The sequence below is a fragment of the Trachemys scripta genome, chromosome 6 (genome assembly GCF_013100865.1).
Source record: "Trachemys scripta elegans isolate TJP31775 chromosome 6, CAS_Tse_1.0, whole genome shotgun sequence".
NCBI classification, from domain to species: Eukaryota; Metazoa; Chordata; order Testudines; family Emydidae; genus Trachemys; species Trachemys scripta.
This window is the reverse complement of record NC_048303.1, coordinates 102,907,443-102,931,496: the sequence shown is the minus strand read 5'-3', so window position 1 is coordinate 102,931,496 and position 24,054 is coordinate 102,907,443. Positions and strand designations below refer to the sequence as shown.

The following is a 24,054-nucleotide window of genomic DNA, read 5'->3' as shown; positions in this document are numbered from 1 at the left end:
AATACATCAAACTAGCACAAAATGCCATGGTATGAACAAGTATAGATGGATTTTTACTATTATGGGTGGTCAATCACAAAGAAAAAATGATGTAAATATCCTCTGATTAAAGCACAGTTTAATCTAATTTTTACTTGTAAAGTAATGCAGTATAGTTCCTGACATTTTGCATAAATATGTATATTAACATTTGAAATGTATAATTTATTGTATTATTAAATATGTGTCAGTGCACCCAGGGACTTGGCTAAGCATCTTTTTAAATTATTATTTAAATCTATTTCTTTTTAATTTGGTTGAATTAGGACGAATGTTGTTTATTGTACAGGAAGAGGAAGACAAGGAAGAAATTGTTCTCATTTTAAGTGTGGAGGAATAATATGAATAATATCATGTATGTACATATATATGTATCCCAAAGTTATTTTAAAAAATCCTTAAGAATATGACAGGACATACGTACTTAATCCCATAGCAGTTGTTTGATGGTGTCATGTGACTTGTAAGTAATTAGCTGCCATATTGAAAAAAGGATCCTTTTATTTACATTTACATTTATTCCCCACACTAAGATTACTTTGAAAGCATGGCAAACTGCTGCAAGAACAGTGTGTGATAATTCTGTATCTATTTCTTACAAATCTCCCTTCCTGAAGACTAGCACTCTGTTTTATCATCAGAAAGCAATAGCAAACTTAATGTTAATGGGGTGGAATTACTTACTGTCACATCATAATTTAATTTATGATTTTGACTCATGAACAAGGCTGTGTCAGGTGGGAAACAAAGTCATTGTTCTACATACAGTGTATTTTACTATTATATCATTCCTTAGGGCAGTAATGTTAATCTCACTTTAAAAAAATATATACTAAACCCAAGCCCACAAATATTTATCATGTTGTTGTTACATAAAACAGTTCTGCCAGTATGCTGAAACCTCTCTGAAGCTCAAACTACCCTAGAAGACCTTATTAAAACATAAAACCCCCTCACATTATGAGAATGCATCTTATAGAAAGGGGACACTAGATATACAGGGCAATTTTTTTTCTTTACTCTTCAGAAACATACTTGTCTATTCCATCATCCATCAATCATCCTTTAAGTGATTTTATTCCAATGGACAGGCAATGATAAAAAGCATCCTGGGAGGCTGTGGGAAAATCTAATTAAAAGACCCAAACAAATTGTACAGGACTTTGAGTATATTTTAGTCATTTATTAAATAATGGTATAGGTAAATCACTAACATTCATCATGACTCCAGGGAAAAGCTCTTGGCCACAGCATCTTATTAGTGCTAAGAATCCAAGGAACTTGGCCTATAAAATAAAATCAATATTGTAACCTTAACTGTAAGAGTCAGAAAGACACTGGAAGATTTCTAATTTAACAAGATTACAGATGAGTTTTGAGATAAGACAATTTGGGGGAAAGCTATTCATTTAAAAATATTCATGCCAAGACGTCTCAAGGTTTTTACTCTTAATATTATTATAATCCATATTTGTAGCAGTTTAGGATTATTTAACAGATGTGGTACATTAGAGGATTTATGGGAAAATCTGAGAAGTGGTTTGAAATGCCAATGAAATAAAATCATTAGACTTAGGTTGAACAAAATTACAATTTGACAGCATGATGGTTAGCATGATGGTTAGAAAACGGCGACAAATGTAAGGAGATTGTTGGCCCCTTACTGATAGTGGGGGATTTTGGTTGGCCTTCCCCCAGTACCAAAAGAAACGGGAAGGGTGGATTAGAAATCAAGATCCTGAGACTGACAGTCCCCAGGGTTAATGGGGAGGGGCCAATGCTCTAGGGCAGCCCTATTGACAGGGCAAGCCTGGGGTCCCGTCCTCTGCTAGAGCTGCCTGAGCCAGAGCAGGTTGACCTAAAGAGAGAGCAGCAGCCTGAGCTGAACTGGAGACAGAGCAGCAGTAGCCCGAGGGAGCCTGGAGCTGGGGGCTGGAGCAGTGTGGAGCCAAGTGTGGTGAGCAGATGGGAAGAGTGGGGGGACCCTGGACAGCGAGGGCCCAGCGCAGGGAGATGCCCCCAGACAAGAGGTCTTGCAGGCCGGACTTGGCACGGGATTGTAACCCCAATGTGAGGGCCAACACTGGGAAGAAAGGTCCTGCTATCGCCAGAGCAAGTATGTGACCCCTAGTATCACTGCAGCACAGCCAGGGCCTGGGAAGGAGGCAGACTGTTAACTTTCCTTGCATTCCAGAGACAGCTGGTTGTAGTGTTCCCACGTCCACACAGTGGGGTTACTTGTTCCTATAACTTTTCCCATTTTTTCCTTATTTTTAATTAGTTGTTGTTTAATCAATTGTATTTGTTTTGAACTGTATGTAATGATCAGTGAGTCATGGAAATGGCCAGTGCGGAGAGAGCACCCCTGAGTGGGGACAGGCTAGCCCCTGCCTAAGTGACCACAACAAGACCGTGGGTTGAGCCTCGCAGGGATCCTGGGCCCAACCTTGTCAGGGTTACGAGGACTCTGCCACACTGGAGAGTGGAAGGGAAGTCCTCGAGGTCAGGCAGTCCACCAGGTGAAGAGAGTTGGAGCGAGGACTCAGATCCTTTCGCTAGCCAATTCCACCAGGGAAGTGTATAACTCAGGAACATTCCTCACAATCACAGGGTCATTTCCTCACTTACACAAAGAATGAAAGTCATCTGTTCTGTGGAGTAAGCTAAGTGCAAACAATTATAACTCAGATTCGGTTACTAAATGTAAAAAAAAGTAGCCAAGTCTAGGCATAAAATATATTTGGACTGAGCCTATAGTTCCCCCTCCCACAGGTGTACCATTAATGAAGTAAGAAGAACATGCTATTCAGAAAAATATGAGACTTTCCGGGGGGGGGGACTGAATGCCAATTCTTAGAGAAGCTGAAGGCATTCCACATCTCATAGGATCAGGGAGTTGTACCATTGACTTCAGTGGGACTAGACTTTCACCCTTAGCTGGTGAAACCCATTTGCATCTGCTGAAGATCTGACACCTCTGAGCGAACCCTATTACTTTATTCTGCTCACAGGTGAGTTTAAAGTTAACATACAAATAAACTATAGCATGTTCTCACCTGACAATGGATCATATACTATGCTTGATGAATGTATGGAACTCTCATTGATGTTAATATGACACTATGTTCTTATACTATTCATTATATTTTAATTTGTAATTGTCTTTTCAAAGTAACAAGTCTTTGAGAATTGCTTAACCTGTTCTGCTGAGCCCAACTATCAAAACTCAAAAGGTAAGAAGCACTTTTCACCCTAATTAAACTATTGCTGAACCTACTTCTAGCATCTGCAATTATGTTTACAAGAGACATTCCTTATAAAACGTACACTAAGGAAGCCCAAAGCAAATCAAATCCCAACTTACTTTAATACTGGATTAAATGCCATACAAGGAATGTTGATATTGAAAAATTAGGCATATTGCTTGAATATTAAACATTATCTATTTCTGCCTCTTAAGCCCATAGGGAAGTAGGTCAGAAACTGGTTGATAATTTCTCGCACAAAACTTTTATGCCAGTGCTATTATCACCATGATGTCAGTTTTCAGCATGATGGCTGCCAACAGACTCAGAAAGGTCAACTGCAATTAAGAACTTTGATTTAAAATACATTTCAGAGCTTATTCATGATGAAAAGGACTTCTTACCTTAAGACTGTTGAGGTTAAAGAAATGAATAGTGTTCTTTCAGTGTCAGTGTCTGACTTTGTTGCACATAATATACTTAAAAGTAACACAGAAAATCAAGATCTATGCATAAGAAATACATACATTTATTAAAGAGCACTTTGAGCTATTAAAAAGGAAATACAAAATTGGATCTAAACAAAATTCACTAGCAGGATATATATCAACATAAAAACATTCCTTGACATACAAAGATTTTAGGAATTTAGACTGAACTGAAAACACAGAAACATTTAACAGATATTCATCAAGGTTAACCTTATAAGATGAATGCATCTGTCAGATGGAGACTATGTATTTCTAAGGCATATGCTTTATCCTTCTGTAGGTGCACCAGGAGTTGGAAGTATTCTTGAACTCTGTCCAATATAGGCCACCAAGCAACCTAGGTGATCTGTTATAGTTCTCAATTCCTGGACAGCATTAATTACTTCCTCTTTCAATTCCCTCACTTCAGAAATTAAAATGTCAATTTTAGATAGTCCATGAGAAGAGGGCCCAAGAAGGAAAGTGCCATCAGGAAGGGGCCCAATAGGGAAGGAGTGTCCAGTGGATGGGGAAAAAGCAAGAGGGGACAAGTGTCCAGAAGAGAGATATCCAACAAAGGGGGCCTGGGCCTGAGAAGAGGAGCATCCAGTAACTGCTGGGCGGTCAACCGGTGAAGAGAGTCCAGCTGTTTCTGTTTTAATGGTATGTTGGCATCTTGATTCTTGACTGTTGGTGGATGTGGGTGAAGTGTGAGAGAGAGAACATGATGAAGAAACTGTAAAATTAAAATTTATTTCATTGTACATTGACTTTCAGTATTTTTGAACATCTGACTTCTGCAGAATTCCACATAAATCTCTAATTGTATTGCTTAGTTATGATATGTATCATTTATAAATGTAGGTTATATATATTTACTTTAAACAATGTTGTAATACTATGATAAAAATAGATTTAAAGTATGACTTTAATTGATTTTTTTGCTATTATATTAATATACTTTACTTCCAAAATTTAGTCATACATGTATATATAATGTACTCTTCTTACATTATTCCTGTCTGATCTCATTAAAAAAAAAACTCAGTTACTTACCAGACAATGAATCAAGGGTTTCTCCACCAGTTCTTTGTTTATCTTTAAAAAAAAATGAACTGGGGTCTTCTTAAGCCATGCCACTTCCCCTGTATAGCGACGGGTGACAGCCTGTCTGTCATGTTTTTAAAAATTCTCTTTTCCAAATGTAAGGGGAGTTTTCCACATAAAATTTTATTTGTTAAGAATTCCACAAAAATTTGCTATTGCATTTATGCATCAATTTCACTGAAATTTTATTCCTGCATCACAGAAAATCGGAGTTTTGTCTTAACACAGACAGATATTCAGTGTTCATCAAGGTTAGCCAGACAGAAAATGAATAATTGTTAGATTTTATAGTGTGCAGCCACGTTATTTTAAAACAATATACATTTCCGAGGTAGGCTTGATTCAAAGTCCACTAAAGTCAATGAGAGACAATCAATTGACGAATAGTAATTTGCAAAAGTTCATATCTAATATGGACTTGGTATTTCACATTCCTTAAAGGTTATATTTCTAAAGGTAATATGAAAAATAGTTAGGTCTTGTAAAGGAGTCTTAATCCATATATCTCTAAGATTTCATACAGGAAAGTGAGTATAATTATTATAATCTTATAGATGGGGAAACTGAGGCACAGAACACTTATGTGACTTTCCCAAGGTCACACAACAGAAATAGAACCCTGAGTTCCTTAATTTCAATACAGGGTCTGATACATTGGACTATGTTACTTCTTAATGGATAACAACTTATGCTTCTTATGACTGATGACCTCATATTAGAAAAGATCTTTGCAGTCACAACTGCATCCCAATTATTTTGGAAATCTACTGTAGCATTTCAAAGTGTTGTATTTGTTTTGGTAAGATCACGTGAAGAGTACTGTACCTCATATTTTGTATGTCAAAGCAAATGTAATACTAATTATATGATCTTTCTACAATAGTTAACTGTACATAATGTATTTCTCAAAAGAAGACAAAGCTGTCGGGTCCATAAAAATAATTAAGAAATCATTTCCTTTTTTAAAGGAAATTTTTCAGAATCTCTTCCCCATACTCCTGTGGTAGTACATATTTCTCTAGCATTCCCAAACATTCCTAAGACAACTGAAGTAAACCACCAAGACAGCACAATGATTGCACAATGAGAAATAATGATAGGCTCGCTCTCTTTCATAAATGTTTATAATCTGGCTTCATCAAATATAAAAAGGAAACTAATTTTGAAATCTAACTTTGGTTAAAGAAAATGACTACATTTTTGCACAACAAATCCACAGTCTCTATTTACATTTTGGAGCAATTGTCTGATGGCAAGGAAAGAGCTATGTTTAGAACAATGGCATGTACAATAATGCATTCAATGTAAAAAATTAAATATGAAATGACTGGCTATTGTTTTGAACAACCCAGAGCCTCTTTGATTTGATTTTTGTTTGTTTGTTTTGGTTTAGCTTACTTATTTCTGATCTTCCTTATATTTCCCTACATTTCACTCTTTTGGAATACTCTTGAAAATAAAAACATCTTTAATATCATATCAAAGTCTCTTCAGGAATAGTGTGAGGAAAGGAGTTGATAATAGTAGTTTGCTTATACAGAAAGCTCTGTAACTGTAAAAGCAGAAGCTTTGGTGTTTTACTGATAACAAGTGAAGTGTGGGATGATGAGTTTGGTAGTAGTTTGGTGAAATTTTACTTTTTTACTTTTTTCCCCCTCACAGTTTCACAGCCAGTACACATCCTAACCAAGCTGTAAATCCTCGTATTCCTCTCCCATTTCATGATGCATGCTTACACATTACAGAACTTGTGCAAAGAGTGAGGATTATAATGGAGTCATTTGCATTGTGGCCTTTGTCCATGTCCAACTGCCTCATAGTATGCATCTTGCATGGAGAATTAGAAAAAGTCATCCAAACTTCTGCACACCAAACATGACTGACACCTCACTAAGTGTTAACACACTATGTATTTATATGGTACGCACTTCAAAGGGAGTTGGGCACCCACTCCCCTTAACACTTTGAATAAAATACTTAAGCTAGGAACTCCAAACTTGGTTCAGCACTACGGTTTTGTCACCACTGCCACCTCCAAACCCTTAGTGTTATCACCTTGTGGCTGCTCCGCAAACAGTAACACAACAAGATAGAAATATTTTATGTTAAAGAGATCTACCACCTCAGTTTCTGGAATCCACTATTGTCTTGGAGGAGGGCTTAAAGAAGATCACTGCTGGCTTAACTTCTTTCCACAGGAAGCTTCAAACACTGAAAATGTCTCATAACTAAGTACACAGAAAACTGGGTCCATTTCGGGACACAAGTTACAGAATTGAGTCCATGAAGTTCGAAATAGAGCAGGTGAAACCCCCTTTAAAGTGAAGTCAATAATGCTGTGATCTAAATTTTACCTCTGATTGTTTCGACTTTTGATCTTGTAGAAAAAATTAAAATTACATTAAAATGAAAGAAAGGCTACTTACCAGCATATGTAGTACCTCTGCATATTCACACTTGTAGGATGTGGACACTTCATAAATGAAGGATGATTCACATTTCTGGTGCTGATGAGCTTCAGGAACCTTCTAGAAAAGCAGTGCTTGTTGGGACTGTCTGAGCATTCCCTAATGACACTGGATGTTCAAAGCTGTTTAAAAAGCACCATGTGATTCTCCAACTTCCTCATTTTTTTCCACTAAACCCCAGAATTTTATGAGAATAGAATTCCATGGAAGACAGGAAAGGGTTCCTTCTTCCTTTATAATGGCACTGAGTCCCTTGGCACAGAACCCTCACTGAGCTCTGACTCTTCTTTCCTCTGCCTTTGAGCATAAAGATGAGTAGAATCACCACAAATGCCAGACCCTGAGTGGACCTCCAGGCTTGGTACTGATAGGTGAGAGGCTTGGAATGAGGACCTCAGGAGCACTAAGCAATCTGCCCTGGCCACAAATGCCAGTTCCTGGTGGGAGCAGTTACCATCAGAGGTGGTAGCACTCACCAACTTACGTTATGTCTACACAGCAAAGAAAAACCCTGCAGCTGGCCAGTGACAGCCGACTCGGGCTCGCGGGGCTCGGGCTATGGGGCTGTTTCGTTGCTGTGTAGACTGCCAGGCTCGGGCTGCAGTGGGACAATTTCACCCTGCAGGGTCCTAGAGCGCTGGCTCCAGCCCAAGCCTGGAAGCCTACCGAACAATGAAATAGACCCGCAGCCCAAGCCAGAGTTGGCTGGCACAGGCCAGCTGCGGGTTTTTCTTTACTGTGTAGACACACCCTTAGATGAGAGACAAAGTTTTCTCAGTTCTAGGATAGCCTTAGAACCAGACATGGTACATTCCCCTGACCTGGGGCCAAACACAGGCCAGGAACAAGAGGCTTCTGCTTCCCCACTTTAGAGGACTTCAAAACAGAGGCTCACTTTGCCGCAGAGGACTACATTCTTCAAGTGCGAATATGCAGGGCTACTCTGAAGAGGAATACTAGAGCATTTTCCCTAGTCATGTGGTCAATTTATGTATAGAATGAAAAAAAGACGTGCAGGATACAATAATGTCTCTCATAAACAGTGGTAACAAAAGGCAGTCATGGCAAAACAGAAGTAACAATGGCCTACTCTGTCCCTGCCCAGGAATGAGGGCCTGTCCTCAGGACAGATCAGAAAGTCTGTCTCATAAGGTCTCTGTCAAAGGAAATCCCAAAGTGTGCCAGTCCTTTTGGACCTGCGGGGTAAAGGCGTGACATGGTAAAAAACAATCCCATGAGGAAATGTGAATACAGCTCTGAAAAGGCAAAGTGGCATGAGATATACCGTTCAAGCCCAATCTTTCTTTTTTAGGGTCCTTGGGGTTGGATTAGGTACAGTACCACGGAACTGAAACTTGAGACAGTCCAGAAATCTAACTACACAAAAGTATAGAAATGAAGTAAATGTTCTTTGTGAAACTACCCAAAACAGTCTTAACAACAGTAAAACTACTAATGCTATGAAAAACTATGACTAATAACAAAGGGAAGTCTGGTCAAAAAATCAAACCAAAATTCTATGCACAGAGCAAAGGTCTCCACATCTGCAGTTACCTGTGGAAAGAAAGGAATTGAGGGGGTTGGAGACTATACAGGTCAAATCCAAAATCTGGTGCTGCAGAGTACAGGCTTATGCAGTCCAACAGGCACTGCATTTCTAGAAAGTTCTTGAGGCTCACTTTGCATTCTTCAAGTGGGAATATACAGGGCTACTTTGAAGAGAAACATAGACCATTTTCCCTAGTCTTGTGGTCAATTTATGTATAGAATGAAAAGAAGACGTGCAGGATACAATAATGTCTCTCATAAACAGTAGTAACAAAAGGCAATCATGGTAAAACAGCAGTAACAAAATAAAGCTACTAACATAGGGCTGTACATCCTTTTTGAGACTGTAAAACAAGTCTATTGCCCTTGCTGTCATCAGTCTGGGTATGCAAAGTCATAGGCTAAATACATACATTGCCTACATGTTCATTTTTTTTAAAAATTCAGCAGTAAATGCTGAAAATAAGAAAACACCTTACACTGACTGGAGGGGCAGGGGAGGGAATAGCAACAAAACCAAAACAGAACACGGAAAAAAAAAAACATTGCTCTCTAGAAACCAATCTGAAAAAGAGAAATCAATCCCTAATTAACAAAAAGCAGAAAATATGACACTCAAAGATGAGAACAATACAAGAATTCCTCCCATCCCAATGGCAGACAATAAAAATACAGTTTAAAAAAATTTAAATAGGGGCAGGGAGGGACAATTAAAATAATGAGAGACAACAAAACAATGCAAAGGGGAAATGCAACTAAATTAATTACTTAAAACGCACCACCACCACCACAATACCTCCACCCAGACACACACACACACACACACACACACACACACAGATTGGAAAAATTCTAAATGCACCACCCAAAAATAAAAATAAAAAAATAAAAGCACACCAAACAGCCAGTCAGAAATAGAGAGGTTGGAATTGACTGATGGGCAAAGGACTGAGGTAGTGGGAGCTAAATATTAGGAGGGGGAGCTAAAGAAGGAATTACATGTCTGGCTCTTTATTCTGACTTTACAAGCTGTGCTACATAGTGCATGGATGTGTCTGAAGAACTGCGCGGGGCTGACAAGCATAAAGCACAGAATCCTTTGAAAAACATGATGATTAAAACATCTACAATGCATATACTGAGAATATCATAACACATTACAGGTGTGAGGGAATTATATCTTGGCATTAATGTGAAAAGCAAGGTGACAACAGTTAACAAATGTTAAATTCGCTCCATGGTCAGTTATTTCCCTCTCTAACAAAATACTAACATTGGGATCTAATACCCTGACAAAATATTGCAACACACGTCAGAATACAGACAAAGATACCAATGCTACATCAGGATTCGTTAGCATGGACCCTGAGCTCAAACAGAATTCCATAGAAGATAATGGGACTGTGCCCAGGTACAAGGGTCTGCCTTAATGCAGAATCCCAGTGCAGAAACTGAGCTTTGGTAACTTAATATTGGCTCAACCAAAGTGTGGCAACACTTCAGTTTTACTCAGCTAAAAACTAAAGATAATGTTCAAATCCTGTTGGAATGGAGTTATTATCTTTCATGGAGTGTACACAATATCAATTAAGTTTTCAAAGAATACTTCTTGTGTAATAAATGTTTTAATAACAATAATACAATTGCCTGTGTGGAAAAATGATGATTATGTGATTGTTCATGCTACTTGACTTAGGGTTTTTTTAAAAATACATTTGTTTAGAAACACTCAAAAAAATTGTTGTGAAGAACAGCTAAGATTTATTCCCTCCCCCTTTTTAAATGTCATTGTATTGCAATTATGCAAAAGGAGTGTGGAAAATCTACATTTCTGATGTATGTTTGAACACTTTGGCATAAAATGGTCCTCATGTCACTCACCTTGATCTCTTTCATGCCATGTCCGACTCCCAGCAGCTGGTGAATTTGGAGATGGGTAAAAGTCTCCGGTTGGACTTGGTTCCATATTTTCATCTATGGAGATAGTTTTGGGTCTCTTGCTGTTGAAATAATAAAGGTGTTGGTATTAAGACTTATGTGCAGTTAGCATTGGTACTGCAGAGGCTATAAGGATTTAAACAAAATTTTCAACACAGAGAGCGATTAAAGGAAAAACCATGAAAACAAATGTTAAGCCTGACCTGTAACATAGGTCACACAGGTGTGTTCTCAAACAATGATGTGTGCATTGTATATAAATATTTACATTATATAGTTGGCATGTGTGCATAATACACAAAAAAACCACTGTGGGGAGAATTTTCAATCTCTGCACGTTCTAAGTTTGGCGGCATTTAGGACCATGGCCAAACGTCCAAAACCTGCAACCTGCTGTAAAAGGGTCATGTCACTAAAATGTTAAATTCTCTGTATAATTAATTTCAGGCAAAGAAAAGCAATGGAGGAGTGTTTCTGCACCCCAGATAAGGTCAGCTAGGTAAGACTTCAATAGCTCAGAAAATGGTAGTAAAAGGAAAGCTTACTTTACCCACCCCACCAGATCAGAGTACCAAGTTACTTTTCAAAGAGGCCTGCCCTGAAACACAGTCTTTTCATTTTCGGTTAGTTTAATTTAAAATGAAAGGTCTGCACTTCAAACTCCATCATTCAAAGACATTCACTTCAATCTAGTAGGAGAAAGGCAAGTTTCTTCTTATCAACACCTTCTGAAACTTCTCAGAATAAGCAAATTTCCAAAGGAAGATGAGGAACCAGGCATGAAGGTTTAACAATATTTAGACAATACTAGGAAATAATTATTATGACAATACCATGAGGATGAATTTATACTTTTTAATTTAAAAGGTGAACTGTAAGGCTGAAAAGATAATGGAGTTAAACCCAGAAATGTACACTAAAACCCCACAATAACCAGACTGATACATTGTTAATAATAACATTGTTAGTAATTATTTCAAAAACTTTGAAATGCCCCCCCACACACTTTCTAGTTCATTGATGATGCATAACTCTGTGGCATCACACATATGCAAGCCATGGTACCTGTGAAAATAGAGGATGCATCATTACAGGGTAGCTTCAGCGAACCAAGATATTCCAGCAGGGAAAAGCAAAACTCATTAGTTTCCTGAAGCTAGAACAGGAGCCCAAGTTTCCTGGGCACAGCAGACTCTCCATTCATGCATTTCACTCCCTCTGTGATGCTCTCTGCCCCTCCTAAGACCATGTGAATGGTGCTTCTCAGGTCTGGTCTATACTACCCGCCTGAATTGGCGGGTAGAAATCGACCTCTCGGGGATCGATTTATCGCGTCCCATCGGGACGCGACAATCGATCCCCAAATCGGCGCTCTAACTCCACCAGCGGAGGTGGTAGTAAGCGCCGACGACAAAAAGCCGCAGAAGTCGATTTTGCCGCCGTCCTCACAACGGGGTAAGTCGGCTGCAATACGTCGAATTCAGCTACGCTATTCACGTAGCTGAATTTGCGTATCTTAAATCGACTCCCCGCTGTAGTGTAGATGTACCCACAGAGTCAGAATCCATAGACGTGGAGAGGAGTAGGCCAGAGTTGGCTGCGGCAGGGATTCAGTGGCCCCACTTATCATCCCTTGACTAGACTTGTGGAAGTTTCCCAGGAAAGATAATACAACTCTTGCCTATATCACGTTCCACCAATTCCGCTTCTGTACTAGGGGACTCCCCCCAACTTAAGAGGAGGTTCTGAGGGAAGTCACAGCCAGAACCAGGCCCTGGATCCCCTCCAGAGCAGGGATCGGCAACCTTTGGCACGCGGCCCATCAGGGAAATCCGCTGGCAGGCCAGGACAGTTTGTTTACCTGCAGCACCTGCAGGTTCGGCCCATCTGTGGGCTGCAGGAAGCGGCATGGACCGAGGGATGTGGCCATGTGCCAAAGGTTGCCATGTGCCAAAGGTTGCTGATCCCTGCTCTAGAGTCCTGTGAAGAGTGGGGACCTATCCCATGGCCTAGTCCACTGGAGACAATCCTTCCCTTGTCATAACAACCTGGGAAGAACTCCAAGAGGAAACCACTCAAATAGTTATAATTACCCTTTGTGGGCTCCTTCAGGAGATGGAGATCTGACTTCTGGTGCTTCATGTCCCCACAATTAAATTTACATATAACGTGGCTGGTGTTTCTTTTTTTTTTCCGCTTCCCTATTCTATGCCTGGCCCAGCACCTTCTCACCAGCCAGTGAAAGTTTTGGAGCAATCAGGTTTTCCTCACAGAATTGTCTTACATTGTTTTCTAAAACCTGGAGAATTCGGACTGACAGATGAGGAGATCATTTATAATTTTACCAATAGGAGCAGCAAAAAGGTGAGTTTTAGCATCCTTTTAAAAGGATGTAAAACGTAAGAAAAGGCAACAGTGTTAAATAAAAACAAACCTGTGCTCATCCACAGAGCTATAACTGTTCTGCCTGAGTCAGTCAGTAGTGTTAAATGCATCCCTTCTTCTTGCAAGTGTAAAATCTCTCTGTGTATAACTGAGCAGTTTTAGATGTTCTCTAAGGGTACATCTACACTACAGCGGGGAGTCGATTTAAGATACGCAAATTCAGCTACGTGAATAGCGTAGCTGAATTCAACGTATTACAGCCGACTTACCCCGTTGTGAGGACGGCGGCAAAATCGACTTCTGCCGCTTTTTGTCGGCGGCGCTTACTACCACCTCCGCTGGTGGAGTTAGAGCGCCGATTCGGGGATCGATTGTCGCGTCCCGACGGGACGCGATAAATCGATCCCCGAGAGGTCGATTTCTACCCGCCGATTCAGGCGGGTAGTATAGACCAGGCCTAATAGACCACTAGAATGTGGCTTCCTTTATTAGACTGCTAGAAAGTGGTTTCGAAAACTAGAGTGAAGTGGTATCATTTGTAACAATCTTTCCATTTACAGGAAGATATTCTTACACCATGAGTTTATTATCTACATATAACTTATAAAAATATACATAGTCAAATTTATAAAAACAACAAGAGCTCATGCAATATCACACTTTCTTTACAATATTATTGAATTGCTTTTCCAACATCATGAACCCTGACTTCACATAGCCAGATAACCAATATTTTTGCCAAACACTAATATTTACTCTTTTAAGAATATATTTACCTGATTGGTGGAGAGGACAGTGACCTCTGTAGATTTACACCCGAATTCATATCATGGTAGTATGGCTGGCTCGGAAGCTCTCCAATCGGGAAGTTCACTCCAGTTCCCTGGGTAATAGGCGCTGAAGAATACATTATTAAGAAGAGTCAAAACTAATCTCTATATTTTTGACCATCCTTTCTATTTTAACATTTAAAAAATCTTGACATTATAAAATTTGTATCTAGTTTTCTGCCTATTGAAGAAATCAAGTACAGTCAAGTTCTGTTAATGTTTACATACCTTAAAAACAAATTAACTGCGCCCTCTGCCTCCTCCCCCCAAAATCTCTGAACATATATGCAGTTTTATTACAGTATATTATTGTTTTATCATAGATAATGTGGAAATCATGAATGGGAAAAAGTGAGAAAGACGGAGATACAAAACTGAGCATGTTGTAAAAGGGCGTGAACATCCCTGATTGCCTATTCATGCCAGAAATAGCCTTATATGGAGAGAGCATTGCACTGGTAAATTTGCTTTCACCTATGTTGCAGATATTGTTTTTGTGTATACACACACACACACACACACACACACACACACACACAGTTATCTTTACCTTTGTGTACTGTCTGTGCATTCAGCATTTTAACTTCAAAAATAATTGAATGTTGTATAACTTATCTGAAGGTTTGAATTTTTCTAACAATTACAGCATACTTTTGTTGTGGCTTGAGGTTAAACAAACACATGGGAAGAAGTCCCACAGAAACCACATACTTTTAAATTTATTATTAGAAGAGCATTATGAGGGCACTGAGAAGCAGAGGATTTGGCAACAACATAATCTTGATTTTTTTTAGATATGACCAAATGATTAAAAGTGTGTATATGTGAGTTGCTCAGACAACACACCTCATGACCATGTGAAACCTGTATTTCACATATGCAAATCCCCAATTTTGGAAAGAACATTCAGTGTTGCACATGCATAACTTGGATGGGCATAAAAAGTGCATGTGCCTTAATACACGGAGACTAAAGTGCACTCAGATACACATGTGTAACTCTTATTTAAATAACCATTGATGTCAGTGGGAGTTATGCACACAATTTGGCCTCAAAACTCAGTGCTAAGATAAATAACGAGCAGTTTTATTGAATATATTCCATGCACACATTATATCACATCAGTCTTTTGGTGCGGTACTTAAACTGACTTCATACAAGTTAGTCTTGATTTACAGAGATGTGAGATCAGAATCAGGTCTTTAACTTTGTTGAACTCATTAAAACTCGCAGTGTGTACTGTCCTAGCATGAACTAGCGCTAGTGTAAAATTTGCAGCAGACAGTTTTGGGGAGGTTCCTGGAACATTCAACCATTGCAGTTTTAGTTATAAACTCCATATTCATCACTGTTGTTGTTTCTAAACAAGTTCTGAATTTGTATTTTTGTTCACTCCTTTCAAAAAGAAGTCTTAAACAAAAAGAAATAAACAAAATTTACATTAAATACAAGAAGGAAGTATACCAAAAACAGGAGTAAATAAAAACAATATCTGCATTATAGATTATTCTTATACCATATTAAGATTTTCTATGAATTTGTATGTATGTGACAGAGAGAGAGACTACCACGGTCTACATTCAATTAGTTATACTCCCTATTCTTGCTATGATGTAACTGTCCTTTAAGGTCATGAGATTGGAGCAAAGTAAAAGAAAAGAGACATCTTATGGTTTAGCAGAATTCCAAAGATATACAGAGGATAGAATGACAGGGAAAAGTTGCAAATGCATGAAAGAACTTGTTTCATTATCTATGGTAATTTTATTGACATCACTTCATTGAGCCATGCACAGCAAATGGATTTAAGTTCTTAATAAGATGTTTGATTCAGAATTTGAAAAAACAAAGAAAGCCTTTTACCTGTTTTATTATAAATGTATGCAAGATGCACTGTGACATCATGCACAAGGTTAAAAGCATTTTCTTCTTGTCTTAGGGCGCAAAGCAAATTCCATTACAGTCAATTGACTTCAGTGGACTATATATTAGGCTATTTGCATGTGTTAAATACAATGTGTTAACTTACTTCTGGACACTCTCACAAGTTCTGACACATTGAAGACTCCAGATTTTACAAAACTATCCTCAAGGTACCCTGAAAAAGATCATAACACTGTTGTCAACTAACTTTCTTAGAAATACAAAAATATATACACCATCTAATAGCAGAATCAACAAAGAAAAGTCCAAAAATTAGATCAAAACATGATGACAACAGTTCACAGGATGGGATGAGAGTTGAAATCCAGACTGTTGTGTGCAAAATTTAGATTCCATACAAGACATTCCTCAATATATCGATGGAAATTAACAACCAATATATTGAAATTATAGTTAATCAACTGGGAAAAGTATATAGCAACCTCCTTTCATTGTTCTTTTCTATTTGACTGACAGTCAAAATAAGAAGAGATTGGAACACTTTCTGTTGGATCAGGCAATTTGGTAATGAGAGATTAAACTATGCTGGGTAAGTTTCTGGTTTGGAATCTATGCCAAGATGGCAGTGACTACAAATAACCATTTTAGGACCTGATTCTTCCCTTTTGAAGTCAATGTGAGTTTTGCTATTGACTCAAATGGGAGCAGGGCCTTTTAGATGTTCAGTGGCCAATGTGAAATCTGTTGGGTTTGTTAAGTATTTATCTAGAGGTCAAAACACAGATTTAAGAGCCCAACTTTAGGCATCCATTTTGAAAAATTTGGCTTCTATATATCTATTTATATTGAGAGAGAGAGAGATGATTCTCTCTCCCCACAACTGAAATGCGGTCACGCCAGGAAATGATGCAGTGAAACAACACCTAAAATCAAACTGAAATTAGCATCATCCTAGTGATGAAGCTACAAGATGTAGAATCAAGAAACCACGGTTTTCTTTGGACGTCTTCTATCCAAGTACTAACCAGGCTTGCCCTGCTTAGGTTGAGATCACATGGGATCACAGCCTTTGGAGGTATAGATGCAACCCCTCAGGCTTTTCGTTAGATTTACAGGGGGTCATAATCCACTTGTAACATGTATATAGCTTCTGTTAACATTATTAGGAGTTATGCCTGTGCAGAGAGAGGAGAATACCTTACATTTTACTCTGTACTGCTTAATATAGTCTACACAAAAGAATGTGTTCTCCATTTTCAATTAAAAATGCATTTTGCCCCAGATGTTTTTAAAATTTTACGTACATCATCATAATTCACATCCTATATGGCACCATATAAAGCCAACAGCATATATAAGCAAGTGCTCCTAAGACAATTTTTCCTGTTAGGTAATGTATTAGCAGCATGAACTGGTATTCCCTATGTTTACCATGGGTAATACCACTACCACAGTAAATACCTTACATAACAGTAAAATCTTAAAAAGGAACTTTTAAATGTATCCATTGCAGATCATAGTTGATGGCAATCAAATTATCTGGAATGTGTGTAATGTGATAAGAGTTGACAATTTTCCTTTAATATATCTTTTAGGAACCCAGTACTTTCCACCTTCAGGTAAGTTAGCAATACATTAACAGCTGCTAAAGTCAGAAAAGTGATTATAAAAGTGGCATACCTTACTCCCTGGGTGCATTCGGAATAATAGTGCTTATTTTTCTTTTAGGGTGGGGAAGCTTTTTTAACAGATTTAAAAATTTTATTAAGATGATGTTAAAAAAAATAGTGAACAGAGTTTGAGCATAGAAGTTTCTGGTTATCACGGAATAACATACAGATTATAGAGGGTGCAAAGTTTGGTTTAAAATAGGGTGGCATGAGGAATACATAATCTGCAATATCCCCGATTGGGGGTAAAAGGTTGATGGGTCAAAGTACATACATTGAGCTATGAGGGTTCACTCCTGCTAGCAGTGGCTGAGTGGTTAACATGATGACTACAATCCTAGCGGTTGTATGTTTGAATCTTCCTTGATTTCACACTGAAAAGCCACCTATAGTAAACCCAGTTACAAAATAGGTACCTGATCCATCAGGTTAGGGCAGTCAAAGGTGGTCAGATTAGATGCTGGCCACATCATCCCCTTGTGTAATGCTGGCTATGAAATTGACATGCCTTAACCCACATAGACTGATGAGCCATTGGCGTGGGGGAACTTTGACTCCTGCTAGCTCTGAAAGCCAGCTGAAGTCTATTCTGGCTCACGTAAGGGCAACCGAATTGTTAACCAATGCATGTGTAAAGAGTGCATTTCACAGGGCAAGCTGAAAAGAGTTAACACATCCAACTGAGCTCAAACTGTATTATTGAGGCCTACCATCTTTGCTACACTATTTGTTACACCTACTAGCCAGGGTGAAAAACAGCAAATAGCCACACTTTAAAGGAAATGAATTTCAAATGGTAAAAGCTACATGGACTAATCAATCTCAAACTTCAGAACTGAAGATCCATTGTCAGTGAGTGCCATTGCAATACACAGCCTCGCAGCAAGCATGCCCTGACACTGTCATGATGTTTCAATCCTCAGGTTACATCAATATATGTCACTGCATCTCTTTATTGCCATATGTGATGAAATAGCCCTGTAGGTCTTTCCTTCTCTCCAAGCTACTTCCTTCTACCCTCCCCGCTTTTTCTCTTTTGACAGCTTCTCTCTGTTTCTCTGCTCCTTTCCCGCTTCTCCCACTCCCCCGAATGCTAGAGGAAAAGTATTTTTGCCATTCTACTCATCACTAGGGTCCTACCAAATTCACCGCCATGAAAAATGCATCACGGACCGTGAAATCTGGTCTTCCACTGTGAAATCTGGCCTTTTGTCTGCTTTTACCCTATACTATACAGATTTACATGGGGAGACTAGTGTTTCTTAAACTGGGGGTCCTGACCCAAAAAGGAATTGCAGGGGGGTCGCAAGGTTATTTTAGGGCGGGTCGCGGTATGACCACCCTTACTTCTACGCTGCTTTCAGAGCTGGGTGGCCAGAGAGCGGCAGCTGTTGGCCGGGCACCCAGCTCTGAACGCAGCACCCACCAGCAGCAGTGCAGAAGTAAGGGTGACAACACCATACCATGCCACCCTTACTTCTGTGCTGCTGCCTTCAGAGCTGGGCTGCTGGAGAGCGATGGCTGTTGACTGAGGGTCCAGCTCTGCAGGCAGCAGTGTAGAAATAAGGGTGACAATACCATACCATGCCATCCTTACTTCTGTGCTGCTGCTGGTGGCAGCTCTGCCTTCAAAGCTGGGCTCCTGGCCAGCAACTGCTGCTCTCCAGCTGCCCAGCTCTGAAGGCAGCACCACTGTCAGCAGCAGTGCAGAAGTAAGGGTAAAGGTACTGCAACACCCCTCCAATAACCTTCCGACTCCTCCACAACTTCTTTTTGGTCAGGACCCCTACTAGTACAACACCGTGAAATTTCAGATTTAAATAGCTGAAATAATGAAATGTATTATTTTTAAAATCCTATGACTGTGAAATTGACCAAAATGGACCATGAATTTGGTAGGGCGCTACTCATCACTAATTGCTTATAAGAGGAGGCATTCTCTCTTTCATCTTCTGCCCTCCTCCTACCCCCTTTGGTTTCTGTTGGAAGGAAAGGAGGGAGTATCCTGTCAAATCTTTATTTCCCTCTGTGACAGGGAGTAAATAATTTCCTTTCTTCCCCCACTTTCCTTTTTAATATTACAAAGGGCAACTTGGACAAAGGGTACACAGATTGTTCCAGCATTTGCCATCTTTCCCTCCCCGGCCTCTCTTTCCTCTTCCTGCTTCCTTTCTCCTTAGAAAGAAAGTGTCAAGTGAATTGAGGAAGAGAAAGAAGGTCTAACAAAAGTAAGAGAAACATCCTTTGTTTGTTTCTCCCTAAACAGAAAGTTGATTGGCAACATGCTAAAATCAAGTTCAGAAAACAGCAGACAATCTTTTTATCCCTAAAAGGGCAAGACTGCAGTCCAGCCCTACACAGTTGGTCAGGAGGATAAGGGGAAGTACACACTCTCCCAGCCCAGCCTCCCCACATCTCAGGTGCAGGCACAGAGGGACAGAAAGGAGTGTTGCCAAAATTTGTATTTCCACTGTAATATGATTTTGGACTTCTTGCAATGATGTGACAAACTTTAGTTATCATGCTATCAAGTCAAGAGATCATGAATTCTGGGTCCCAGATCTTCCACTGACTCATGTTAATATTTTTCTTCCCTTCACAGCCTTTATTATGAGCCAATGTCTCATACTGGAACGTAGGGGTGTGACTATTACTCACTCATAAAATGCAAAAGATCATTTCAGGCACAGCTGGAGAAAAAACCCAACTCTCATCCACTTTGCCACCGTCTTTCAAAAGGAACATGGCAACTTAGATTTGCTTCTGTAACCCACAGTAACATAGTGTGACTTTGTCTCACGTTTCAGCAGTTCAACCATATGAGGTTTATGACTCTGCTAATGCTCTGCTAATGACTTGTCTTCACTGCAGTGTAGATGAAGGTACAACTCAAGTTTTATCCCTAACCTGACTCCTGGGCACACACAAAAATCTCTAGCTCAAGTGGTGTTTTAAATTCAAGCCCAGGCGGCCTGTCACGAGGTGTAGGTTGAAGTCTGAGTGCTGCTGACACTCAAGATAGGAACACAACGGGACTCAGCTACTCTCTGCTGCTAATCCAAACATTCTGTGCGGCTGAGGAGCTGTTTCGCAGTGTGGCTGCTCTCACTCAAGCAAGGTTAACTTGAGAGGAGTTAACTTGACCGAACACTGCAATAAAGACAAACCCCAAGGCAGCTGGTTCTTTAGCTGCCACATCACAAACTCACTACCATGCTTTGCACTCCATTTTAAGCAACATACACAGAGCAGAGAGTGGGTGAAGAGAGAGCAAGGAATAGGCAGGCTTGATGCCACACATCCCAATACACTGACTCAGCACGAAGGGAAGGTGGAAGGGAGTAATCTGCTACGGGTAAGGGGCAATAGCAGATTACTTTCCTCTGCAAGTGAGTCAGGAGCAGAGAAGAAACTGTGACTCAGTGGCACAGAGACTCACCACCCTCTACAGAGCATTGTCCATAAAGGCACAAATCAAGCCCCTATATTGCAAAGTGACAACCCAGCTATCTTCCACCCTGGCTAGTAAGCTTAAACCCTCAGCAAGTTGAAAATAATTACACATACACACTTTGCCTGGCACTAAAGAAATTGAAACAAAACATGCAGATTTTAACCCCCTGAAGCAACTTAAAAAACAGACTGAAATTTCTCTATTTAATAAGACATAAAATATTGTTAAAAACTTGGCAGTGAAACAAAGCCATACTAAATATTTGATTTTACAGGCACTGTGCTACGTTAGGTTTTATACTTCATTCTGAGCATTATGTTCAAGCATGCAAGGTGGATTCCAATGGTGCCTCTGAGTATAGGAAAAATAAGCACAGTATGTTTAATTCTAGTACCAGTAGAGTTCAGTGGTTTTAACTAGTTAGGAAGTACATCCACTGTGGATATGTTATAGAACAGTTCTTGGCTTCCAGATACGAGATACAAAAATATTTTGTGTAATTAAATTGTTTTAATTTGCTGCAGAAGCAGGCACTATAAATATTATTACTATTTGCATTACTGTAGCATTTGTGAGTATTAGTCATGGACCAACACCTACTAGTTAGATGCTGTATAAACACAGAACAAAAAGACAGTCCCTGTCCCAAGGAGCTTACAATGTAACTATAAGATGAGAGACAACATATAGATACAGAGAGAAAGACAGGGGCGTACAAGTAAACAATAAGACAATATTGGTCAGCATAATAAGCAGTGGTCTCAGCACACCAGGAGCCTAACCATTGTCAAGGTTTTTTGTAGGCATCAGGCGAAAGGAGGGTTTTGAGAGAGGATAATGCATTAGTTTTGTGGGTGTTTATGGGAAGCTCCTCCCAAGTGGGAGAGTGATTTTGGGAGAAAGAATGACAATGTTATTTGAGAATGTGACAAGTGGACAGTGGAGCCTGTCATAATGGGCTGAGTAGAGGTGAGGTTAACATCTAGATAGCAAATGAGAGTTGATAGGTAGGGTGGAAACAGGTTATGAAGGGCACTAAAAGGGAAGGCAGTTTATGTTTGATGTGAGAGAGAAGTGGGGGAGAGCCGAGGAGGGGGAATGTAAAGAGGGAGATGATGTGGTCAGAGTGACAGACTAGGAAAACAACTTTGTAACAGCATTCTGAATGGATATGAGCAGGTCAAGACTGGATCTGTCAAGGCCAGAGAGAAGGATGTTATGACAATCAAGATGCAAAATGATGAGAGCCTGGATGAAAGTTTTAGCTGGGTGGATAGATAGGAAAGATCATCTCTTAGAGATATTATGCAGAAAGAATTGGCAAGATTTGACATATATGCAAGGATCTAGAGATAGGTTCTAAGTCAAAGATGAAGAAGGAAAGAAGAAGGGCTCCTAATTCCTCCCCAATTGGGATTGGCCACAGAGTTTCCCAAATTCACAACAATCAGCATCTGTCTCTTCCTCCTCATGGTCCTGAGGGGGTCATTTCACAGAAGGGAGGTAGCAGGGTGGGCTTGGAAGGAAAAATCTGGTGCTCTGTTTTAGTCATGTTGACCTTGAGCTGACAGCTAGACAGCCACAGCCAGATGACAAAGTTTGGACAGAAGGAGACGGGTCTGAAGCAGAGAGACAGAGATATATAAATCGTCAGTATGGAGATGGTAGTTGAATTTGTGTTTGTAGAGGAGAATACCCAGACATAAAGTGTTGAGGGAGAAGAGAACGGGACCAAGGACAGAGCCTTGTGGAATCTGCTCAGAAATCTGGAGAGCAGACGAGGAGGATTCTCTAGTCTAAAGGACGTATTGAGGGAACGAATAGAGAGGTAGAAGGAGAACCAGGAGTGAACAGAGTCATAGAAGCCAAGAGAGAACAAGACTTCAAGAAGAACATGCTCAACTGTCTCAAAGGTGGCTGACAGGCTAAGGAGGATGAAGATGAGGATGAGGATGGTTTTGAGCTTTAGCTAGGAACAGGTCATTAGACACTTTATGAAAGCTGTTTCAGTGGAGTGCAAGGAGCAAAACCTGGATAGGAGAGGATGTCAGATGGAACTGGAAGAGGAGAACTACAGACAGTGATATGATAAAAGTAAAATGCAGTATGCAGCACTTGAACATTGGAGAACATTTGATTTTAGTAGTGTAAGATACCACCTTTCACTCTGGAATTCTGATCTCCCTACAGAACAGCACTTACTGTTCTTATTTCCATTATAATCTTGTGTGCAAGAAAAAGATATACAGTTATACTCCATACAATATGGGGTTATTTTAAATTACATTATCCCTGAAGCACAGCCTGCATTAACACAGTAAAGATATTTAAATTAAGATTCTTGTTAATTTTTTCTGAATTCCTCAAGTACAGAACCTACCATAACACCTCCCCATTCCTTCTTAAAATATTTAATATCTCTTTTGATGTCCACAGTAACAAATGTCAGTCTTTGATGTTTAAACCTGATATGAACATGTCATTTCTAAACCTTCACTTTGCTTGAGAGATAATGTACTCTGTAGAATTACATTTTATTAATTATCATCATTTTTTAAATTTGACTCTAGTACAAAGAAAGAATCTGACTACCAGAAATGTATTTTGTTGTAATCAGCGGGTCAGTCCAAAGAAATGCTTCCATAAGCTTAAACCAGTTTGCTGGATTTATTTTTTTTTCCTTTTATTTTATGAGAGAGAAAACCCAGCGTCTCTCATTACCTTGTTTTGCATAGAAGACATTCCAGAGAAATAGTTTTTCCAAACTTAATACTACAATTATCAGAGTGGGCCATTGTGGATAATGGGCAAAGGGCCAAGAGGTGTATGCACCAACCTTTGGGCGACAGGATCTGAGCAAGTCATCCTAACATAGCCTGTACACATGCAGTATTTGACAGCAATGTGCTTTCTCTAAATTTTGAAAAAGCAATTTGTGTTCATCACCTTCACACACACCCAAATGCTGAATTATTGATTCCAGTTTTTAAATAATTAAGATTTAAAAATCAAAGTG

At 39.5% G+C, this 24,054-nt stretch overlaps 1 protein-coding gene across 12 annotated transcripts in view; it reads right to left on the bottom strand.

Annotated features, from left to right (window-relative positions):
* NFIB (nuclear factor I B) overlaps positions 1-24,054 on the bottom strand; it is a 225,275-nt gene that overhangs the window by 57,605 nt on the left and 143,616 nt on the right. For 8 of the 12 annotated variants that reach the window (XM_034773058.1, XM_034773056.1, XM_034773063.1 and 5 more), the window contains exons 4-6: positions 16,060-16,128; positions 13,977-14,097; positions 10,759-10,877 (exon numbers count right to left, since the gene is read on the bottom strand). In XM_034773058.1, coding sequence (XP_034628949.1) covers positions 10,759-10,877; positions 13,977-14,097; positions 16,060-16,128 — 309 coding nt within the window. Of the gene's footprint in view, positions 1-1,253; positions 1,326-3,802; positions 4,491-10,758; positions 10,878-13,976; positions 14,098-16,059; positions 16,129-24,054 lie in introns of those variants that run through there. The other 4 variants (XM_034773071.1, XM_034773065.1, XM_034773067.1 and 1 more) reach the window with 4 other exon arrangements.